The sequence below is a fragment of the Corvus cornix genome, chromosome 3 (genome assembly GCF_000738735.6).
Source record: "Corvus cornix cornix isolate S_Up_H32 chromosome 3, ASM73873v5, whole genome shotgun sequence".
NCBI lineage: Eukaryota > Metazoa > Chordata > Aves > Passeriformes > Corvidae > Corvus > Corvus cornix.
Genome location: NC_047056.1, coordinates 8672639 through 8682905, shown reverse-complemented (window position 1 = coordinate 8682905; position 10267 = coordinate 8672639). Strand labels below are relative to the sequence as shown.

The 10267-nt window shown below is 38.4% G+C and overlaps 1 protein-coding gene across 8 annotated transcripts in view; it reads right to left on the bottom strand.

The window, feature by feature from the left end:
• Positions 1–1290: 1290 nt before the first annotated feature.
• The window catches only part of PCSK2 (proprotein convertase subtilisin/kexin type 2), a 111132-nt gene continuing 102155 nt past the window's right edge, over positions 1291–10267 (bottom strand). For all 8 annotated transcript variants that reach the window (XM_039569447.1, XM_039569448.1, XM_039569451.1 and 5 more), the window contains 2 exons: positions 8219–8446; positions 1291–4593 (listed from right to left, as the gene is read on the bottom strand). In XM_039569447.1, coding sequence (XP_039425381.1) covers positions 4107–4593; positions 8219–8446 — 715 coding nt within the window. In that variant the 3' untranslated portion in view covers positions 1291–4106. The remainder of the gene's footprint in view (positions 4594–8218; positions 8447–10267) is intronic.

Genomic DNA, 10267 nt, shown 5'->3' with positions numbered 1-10267 from the left:
GGCTGGGCTGTGGTGAGCTGGGAGTAACTGCTCAGAGTAACTGCTGCTGAAAGAGAGTTTGACTGCTGCAAGGTAAACAAAAAGTCAAAAAAACCCCTACCCTCATTGCAGCAATAGGCAGGCTGCTTAATAATTCTGTCACAAAACAGGGTGCAAACAGGTTCAGGCAGTACAGAGGTGGAACTTCCCCCTCTCCCAGTCCATCTGATTTCACTGCAATACAGTGGACCCAATGTTCAGAATACAAAAAGCCTCATTCAATGGCAAGGAGGCAATGTCAGGACAGCCTGGGCGAGGTGTCCACTGTGTGAATACCTCCACCAGCTTAATCTTTTTTGTGTTGTGGTGTCACCACTGGCTGCTGACCCAGACCTGGTTTTTGATGCCTGTAACCATTGCTCAGCAGCTCAGTGTGATGTAAGAACTGCTCCTAAAGTGGGTTTGATGTCATTTATTGCTGAAGGAAGTCACATCTGCATTGCCTGGGCAGCAACCAGCCGAAGTCAAGGACCAAGAAGAGGTGAGGGCTAAATTCTGCTACAATCTCTGACCTGCCTTCCACGGACACTGCAGTTGCCCAGTAAGGCCACAGGTCACAGGCCTGTGCATGAAAATTATATAGAAAACCACTAGTAGTCTCTGGTTCACAGTGACCATGCTGAAGTGTATAATAAATCTCATGATTTAGGGGCTAACCTCTTCATTAAATGCAGATTCTCAATGAAGTGCTTATGCTCAAGTTTAATGGTGAAATAGTTGCAAGCATCTATTCAACAAGACACTGGAACGAGATTCAGGTTACTAGAGGTGCATTTTCACTTCCGAGGCAACCAGAACTAGATCAGGAGGTTCCTTGCCAGCTTGTACTGCTGCAGACATGGTAAGATATAAAATGAAATGTACTTTCTGCCATGGGAACACATGAGCTAAAAAGTACCCAAAAGGTATGGGTGGAAAGTAGAGATGAAAATGGAAACAGGGGGTTTCATGTGAATCAAAGTGCTCCAAACAGCAGAGGAAAAAAATCTGCTGTAGCATTTCCTTGGGACCAGAGCTGCTAATGAGCTACAGTGCAAAACTGTCACGGTGTCTATTCCTGATCATCGCCTTCCCAAAGCAGCTCAGCACCTGCACTGCTGCTGCCTTTGCGGAGCAAAAACATCTTGGAGCCAATGGATTTGAACCACGTAAATAATGCTATGTAAATAAAAACAGCTCCTCCCAGCCTGTGGCTTGACTCTTGTATGTCCTAGAGTTTCACAGAGTTAACATAAAGCACTTTACTCTTAATCTGTTGCTATCAACTCTTTTGGAGTCTTTATTTTCTCCATATCCAGTATATGCAGGATACACATTTCTTTATCAGTGTAAAAAGTAGAGAAGTAGGAAGTCATCCCACTGAGAGCAGCATTTTACCTCCCGTGTACCTTCAGATAGGCGATGATGATAGGACCTGCCAGTTTGTAACAGCTCTTTATTTTGCTGATATTATCAAACATCATCACAGGGCTCACCTGTTTTGCATCATGAGCTTCATCTTTCCCTTTATTATAAATACTAACAAATCAACTTTATCTTCCATCAGCAATACCATAAAAACTCAGTCTAACTGGACATAATTTTCAGTGATCATTGAAACAAAAATCCCCAAGAATTTGAAGTAGATCTCTATATTGTATATACATCTAGTTTTATATATATAATTATATCAAAACTCACCACTTCTGTATATCACTCATTATTGTGATTTTTCAATTACTAAATTATGTCAGCATTATGAAAATATGAACAGCCATCTAGTTATTTTGCTGCTTCATAAGATATTTAATAATTGAACAGAGAACTGCAAAATTACATGAATGCAATGGAAAGTCATGTACATGTTCATTTAAGAATTCCACATGGACTTTTCTTATTCCAAAACTTTTCCACATTTTGGAAGTCCTGTAAAAACCTTCAGTAATCTCTTTCTTTGATCACATACACACAAAAAGTTACGATGTATGTGTATTATACCTTACATACCATATGTAATTCTAGACATATTTATATGCAAATATATGTAACGTACTCTGAATATATATATCGTATGTAATATATATATGTATATATATACACAGAGAGAGCAATACCACAGGTGTGTATGTATTTAGTCATACAGGTGTATGCATTAATATATATATGGTAAATTTTTCTGATGGGACTGCTGCACGCAACGAGGAACCTGTGAGTAGTGTGAGGCTGCTTGGCTTGGCTTTAGGGTGTAATTCGCATAGACTTTGAGTAGGTTGAGCTGTTTATTTTTCATTTGGAAAAGGAAAGAGCAGGCCTCTTATGGAAAAATAAAAGATGGATATTCACTTGAATTAACAGCACAGGTTATACATTCTTAGGTGAAACACGTCCACCATAGAACCTTTGGGTTATGTTTTTAATTTGTTAGACAAGTATTTACTTACTGAATGTGTTTCTACTACTATGCACCGGATCAACCAGGACAACTCTTATTAAAACATCTTAGATTAATACTCTGCATATTAAAAATACATAATAAAATTCTGAAACTAGTCACTGCTAAAATGTAGATCTTGGATCCTGCAAAGATCTGAAATACCTGCTTAAAATTACCATTTGAGTAGGTCCACTGATGTGGTTTAGTGTAAGTGCCTGAATATTTGCAGAATCAAGACCCTTTATTACTCAAAGGTTAAATTTAGGATCTCACACCTGAGAACATGTAGTGGTTGCTTCCATAAGTAATTCCACCAGGGAGAATGTTATATTTTGCAGCAATAGCTAGAGCATATTCTGAGGGTGAGAGAGATGGACTTTAACTCATGTCCAAAAAACTGAGGTGGGACTGACTTTAAACAGCAAAGAACAATGCCAACAAATCTTCCCAAATACACTACATTTTATTTCTCAAGAAGGCCAATTTTGCATTACACTTTAATAACTTCAGCATATTTTTCTCCTTAAATATATTCGTATAACATAATATCAACAAATATGTAGCTTTAAAAAAAGAAATTTAAATTAAAAATTGCTTTGGGACTTAAACTGTGTGCTTCAAATTTTCCCCACAGCAGTTTACTGGCAGCTAGGTTGTAAACCCCAGGAAACAGGTGTCTGTGGTTGGTACTGCTGACACAGTGTCATTTTACAGTGCTGGAGAACATCTCAGTAGAGAAACCAGCAGATGCACACAAACTGCCAGAAATCCTACCGCTTATCCCTGTGTGCTTGTTCTGCTGTAAGATGGTAAATTGATTTAAATTGCCAAAATTGCAAAACAAAAAAAAAATCAACACAGGAAAAGAACCCCTAAACCAACCAAATTTAAAAAACTCCAGCAAAACTGGGACTTGTGCTTCTAGAATGCCCTGACCCAGTTTGCAAATCACTTCTCCCTGCTACTCAGCTTTGGCATCACTTTGCCTTCCTTATTGCATGTCTGTTGATCCATCCTGTAGCTGAATTTTGTATGTAGTGTAACTGTAGTATGAAAAAAAACTCCCAAAAAATTGCATTTCTGCAAATTGGATTGGTGAATTTTCCTTATCTCTGGATTATTTCTTTTTGTGGGGTATAGTGCTACTTTAGTTGAACCCAATGGAGGAAGTCTCACTGAAGTCAGTGATGCAGAAGGAGCTGTTAGACAGTTAAAGACCTCACCAGACAACCTCTTTGTGATTCTCTCTCTCAGTGTCATTTTTAAAAATGTGCTCATTATCACCAACTTCCAATGTTAAAATTCACTCTTTTTTTAATACAAACTTCTACGACAGAAATATGAAGGGAAAAGACATTAACTTCTTTGCAGGTTATTACCTATTTGTATGACACAAAAGAAAAATCATCATTTACAGTCACAAACTGTACATAGTATTTGGTGGGAGTATATTTTGTGGTTTAGAGCTAAAAAATGGACTGCTTCAGTGGCAATTTAAATAATTACTGACAAGATATAAGACTTTAAAATCAAAAAAGGGTGATAATTTGGCTACAGAGACAATCATTGTAATACATCTAACAGAGAGGTTTGGATAGTAGAACAGTGAGTAGAGGGGTCTGGGGAAGGAAAGACACTGTCATGCAACACAGCACTAGTTCTTGCTCAGTATACTCTTCAGGCTTCTCTCCACCGCTTCATCTAATTCTTCTTCCAGCTCTTCCTTCTTGGACATGGCCAGTTTGGACTGATAATCTTTTACTATTTGGTCTATATACGGTGCGCTCTGAGTCCCGTGCAGCATCAGTGTCCACTCCTTCAGCACACCCCGCTGGGGCTGGCTGCCAACAAACCCAATCTCCAGAGCCCAGGTGCCTCGGGGGTCTTCTCCCCAAGTGTGAGTGGTCATGAAAGGCCATTTGTCAAAACCCACCTTGGAGTCATCATCCCGGGGGCGCCAGCTCAGCAAAATGGACTTTGTTCCCATTGGTGAGGTCATGTTGATATTGAGGTCTCCTCGTCGAGTGGAATTCACAGTTATGACTGCCTGGACATGTTCAAGGTATCGGACAAAGTTTTCCTTCCCCTCACACGCGTCGGTTGTCAGTGTGAGGACCAGTTTGCCAGTTGGTGGTATCTTTCTGTGGATCAAAAGATAATTGAGCAAATTAAAACAGCACAACATGGCTTACTGGGTTTTGGTGCCTCACAGAAACCATCGTATTATTTTTCTTATTAATACATGAAAAAGTAAGGAAATAATAGTTGCAAACTTAGCCAAAAAGTGAATGTTCTCTTTTTAGAAAATTACACCAAAACCTTAATTTGAAAATAATTATGAAATGTACACCTACACGAAGAGAGAAGTAATACAATTAAGAAGCACATACTGCTCTTTAAGAACTAACATAAATGGTTGTCTTCACTTATCACTCCTTTATTGGGTAATTGCATAATAATGTGTATACTCAGTAAAAGAACCGTGAGTAGTCAGTCATGTCAGTTTCCTTAAATGACAGCAGCAAATGGCTCTCTGGTGTTGGAGGAACCAATTGCACAGAATTTCAGTGCAGTCACATTAAAGCCTATGTTCTTGTTCTGCTTTGGAAACCAGCACAAACATGGGATCCCAGAGTCGGTTTATTTGAAAAATACTTTTTCATGAAGATTTCTATTCTCTAACAGCTCCTGTACATGAGCACATACACCAAGGAAAGAAGTCGCACGTGTTTACTGAGTTGCCAAAGTGCTGTCTGGCCCAAGAGCCAAGGCTGTCAAGTGCCTTCTAAACCCCTTGGGGTCAGGATGCAACTTCAATTACCCACTGCCTCAGAAACTGGCTGGCAAAACACATGGAAAGTGTAAAAATGCTCTACATCTTCATCATCAGTGTTCTGTGAGCAGTGTGACATCTTCCTCTGTCTAAAAGAAATAATTGAAAGACAAGAATTATAGCAATCATTAAAAAAGGGACTAAGTCACAAAATACTCCAGTCACCTTGTCATTATCTTGTCTTTCAGTGGCTTCTCCCTGACCTCAATTCTGCAGCCTAATTGAGAGTCTTCTGAAGGGCATTGATCACACTGTGGTAATGAATACCTTCTTTTCAAAAGAAATCAGTACCAGCTTTTTCCCTCTGCTAATGAAATATTGTCTTCTTTAGAGACCAGTGAAAGCATTTAATTCAAGCCTAGCTTCCAGGAATTCTTTTCTTCTTGAGAGGAACTCCAGATATTAGAGCTTAGTACATCACTAACTGGCTCAGGCCTTTCATAGCGTATTACCTTCTTGGAAGTACTTGCAGAGTAAAACGTCATTCAAACCCAGATCCTCAAGGCATTTAAACACCTTAAACTGAAAAACCTGTGTTGTTCTGAGTATTACGGAGCAGAAGTTGGTATAACATAAATATTGTATAGATAAAATATTTGAGCATCTAAGACACTTGAGATACTTACTTTACATGCCAAAGCACAAGAAAAATGCACTACATGGAGACAGAGGTGAAGGATCATAATTTCAGTTGCCATGTGCTTGCAGTTTATCTGCATGGGAAGCCTCAATCTCAACTTGATCTGAATTCCTGTTGTCTCACAGCCTTCTCACACAGTGGATAAAGCTTTGTCAAACACTGCTTCATTCCCAGATATGTGATAAGTGTTTTATCTCCTCCAGTTAATGAGGAGGGACATCACAGTGTGAGTCTTTTCTTCCTGTCAAGACTAAAACCAAAGAAACAAGGGCAATGTGTTCCCACTACATCTGCTCTGCAGACAGCTTGACAGCTGTAAAAAGCTTTTCTCTCCACCTTCTCAAGTACTGCAGTGCAAAAGTTCTCTCAGCCCTCTAAAAACACATGAGAAAAGGCTTGCTCTATTTCCTCCTTTCATATTAATTAGGATCTAATAGTCTCTGCTTCACTAGACTAATTATTGTAGTCCAGGTGAATTTTCCCAAAGAAACAAAAAGAACCAGGGGTGGTGGAAAAAGCCTGACATAAAGGAGCAGAAGTGAAGACAGCTATTCCACAGCCTTAAAATGTGCCGCTGCCCAATTTATGTGTGTGTATACATATAGTACATCCATTGCATAGTACCCAGTGGGAGATTATCTATAGTATATCCACTTCTGCATGTGTAGTACCTAGTGAGAGATGAGCAGGGGGAGCTCCTGTGTGCTCCTGTTCCTCGGCTAATGGACTACATTATTTTAAAACTTTCTATTTCCCTAAACTAGCCAGAACCCTTGTCAGGAAAAGTTCCTATTGCTAACAAGTGTTTCTATTTTAAATACTGATTGCTTTCAGCACACCGTATATTCTGTCTATTAAGTATTTCCTGGCCTTTTGCTTAATTGACAATGCTGCTCTGAAACACACCTCCATATCAACTACTCACCTTCATAAATCTATACTAAATACATGTTTTATGTATACAAATATCTATACTTAAATACAGAGAAAATATATAAAAAATGTCGCTCCAGCAAACCAAAATGAAAGAATAACCCAATTATCCACAGCAGAAGTGCAGAGTAGTCTTCATTTCCAAGGAATCTCTGGAGATGCTGCGACTTAGCTAGCTTTGTTTTTTACACCTCATAATGCTTATTATCTCCTGTCAGCAACATTTCCATTGGGGAACACAAATCTTACAGCAGTGCTGTTAATATATAGATATGTCAGGCAGTTGTCAGGGTGGTACTCTTACAGACTACAGAAAGAAATGTTCTCTCCTCCTCTAGGATGATCCCCATTTCACTAAATGGAGCTGCCCTAAGATAAATAAGATTATTTGTCTGCACTTAATTATTAATAAACTAGAGATATATTAAAACTAGCTTCAGTATTCTCATTTGTTTTTTACCTGTGAGCATGCATAGGCCAGATAAATTAAAACTCAGACCTCAGCTGTAGAACCTTGGATCATGAAAATTCAGTCTGGAAGGTTGGGGAAAAATTCATTCTTTGCCTGGTTGAGCTGTGTGCTAGGGTAGCATCCTAGTCTGTTTTCTTTTTCCAACAGAATAATGTTGCCTTCAAAAATGGCACTGGAAAATCAAATTTCAAATGGTATAGATATAATTCAGGCCATTATTAGGTAGTATTTAAATTACTTAAACTACAGCTGTTGTAGTCAATTAGTATTAATTCATTCATTTGTTGACTCATTCACTTTAGCACATAAAGGTAAATCAGAAAATAATCTGACTACCTACCCTGCAATTAGAGATTTGAAGATCTTAAGTGCAATTAAATGCTGTAGTGTTCAAACTGTATCACTGGTACCTGCAGACGATTGTTTCAGTCTTCTGGAGATAGAATTGTCTGCTGAAGAATCTCACAATCAGATATGGCTTGGCTGATATATATTTCATGTGGCAGCAGTTTATGTAATTTACAGTGCCAGTCTCCCAGATTTTCATTTGGGGATAGGCTCTTTATTCATAGAAACTTTAGCACAAACATACCTGTGAGTGCCCAGGAGAAATGGATGTTGCTATTAACACTACTGGCACTAGCAATGAGGATACAGATGTGCTATAGAATGTACTCCTCCAGCAAGTCAGGAACTGAAAGATCATGTAGTTTCATCAAGCATTGTTGATAAAAAATATTTTATCAACTTATTACTGGTAACATTAGGGTTACTTAGAAAAAAAACTTCATTAAGTTTCTTTGACTGTCTTTGTCAACATAATTGTATGCTTGCAGCCTCCCACATGCCTGGAAGAAGCCAAACACATCCACTAGACTATTCACTTACTCAGGTTCCTGTATTGACCCTCCAACACAATGGAATCTCTCAGGAACAGTCTTCCAGTCTTTTGCCATTTTAACCATTGCTCCTGCATCTAGGACACCATAGCCAAACAAATGGTTGAACTCCAGCCCAACGCCATTCCTACGCCACCTATGAACCTCATCATGAAGCTGGTTCCTCTTGGAGGTGAGCACTGTCAGATGCTGCATGTCTCTCCATGTCAGATGCAAGCTGTGGAAGAGCAACATGGGAGACAAACATTACAGTATTTCCAAGCAGATATTAAAGAAAAACTGTGTTTGAGTAAGGCTTTGGGTAAAATTTGCTTCTATGAATAATACCAAAATTGTAACTACCCACATATCAATAACAAAGCTTCTACTGATCTCATGGGGACCAAAATAGGTTTGAATTATATAGTACTTTTCCAAATATGTTCTCCAAAACTGCAAAATCATTTCTGATTAAAAATAACTTATTTTAACTAGACATTATAGATCCAACATGCAATTTTTAAACTAACAAAATGAGTAAGATATTATACCAGATCCTGAGAAAAGTACAAAAAATTAAAAGATTATTAAAAACTTTCACCTAGCTTTCCTCTTAGATCTTGCCCCCTTTTTCTTGCCTGCTCCTCCTTCTTTTCCCATGGACCTTCCAAGATGCAACCTGAGAAGCCCCAATCTGATGAAGCAGATGAGCTCTAACGATCCAGGTGTTAGTAGTGTCAGGATTCTGTGAATATGGATATATGGGCCATGGGTGTCTATAGCTTTGCACTGTAAGGTATGGCAGAGGTTTGTCACCCATGTTATATTAGCATGGATGGATGCAGTCAAGTAATATTTGCCTAGTTTCAGTGGTTATTTTTCATCATCTCCTATTGTCTTCCTAGATGTACAGTGATTATGATAACAGGAAGGGCACTTATTATTCTAAAAAGCTTTAGAACTGACATTCTAATTCTACATAACTAAAGCTATTCCAGTTGTTTTATGATGAACTCTTTCAACATCACAATATGTCTGATTAAAACCATCAGCCTAAAAGGATCTGCTTTTCAGCTTTCTGTGCCCCAAGTAATAAGCATGTATGCATGCTGAATGTACACCAGAATAGCCAATTAATGTCATTCCCCCAAGGTGACACAAGAGAGCTGAAAAGAAGATATCACTTACATCATTCTTATTGAAATCTTTTAAGAGCTTGCTACATATCTTAGAGCTGTACTTTCTATTTCATAGATTGGTCTGGTTTGAGAGACATGTCAATCCTATATTGTGTATGAGCTGACAGACATAATGCAGGCAAGAACAGGCTTCATGGGAGATTGTCAGTCATTCCCAGGAAGGTTCATCCAGGATAGTTCTGCACAATACAATTTAATAGAGCCAGAAAGAAATAGGAGACACTGAAAGCTCCTTCTCTCTCCAGTAGCCTTCTCAGTAAAGCCTAGAAATTCTAGTGCAAGCCAGGGATGTTAAGTCTAATTCCTATTGATGATAATTTGGCAGAGTACAGTTCTCAGAAAATTCATTAAACGTTTATATTTTTATGGCCACATTAATATATTACATAGCAGCTGTCCCACTGAATGAGTTTGATAGTAGAAGGAATGATCGTCCAAAGCTAAACATTTGGCATGTGTTTTACATGTATAAAACCTGAAAAATGAGACTTGGTCCAAGTCATGCTCTGAGCATGATAGTCATTGCTAATGTAAACTTGGCCTCCTCTCACAGATCTTCATTATTCTGCACTGTTGAAGGAAACTATGCACGTTGTACTCACTTCATGCCATGGTTACAGCAACTGAAGCTCTGTAACTAAGTAAATACTGCCTCAGTTAATGAAAAAATTTAACATAAAGTAAAAAGCTGGTATAAATTATCATAAGGAAAACTTTTCCTAATCAATAGAGAAGAAGATAACGATTCCAAGATATACAAAAAATTCCAGTGTCAGGAATACCATGGAGATGGTAAATAGACAATGGAAATTTATTCCTTCATGTAACAGAGCACAGAAGCAAGCTACCAGCAATGAGTT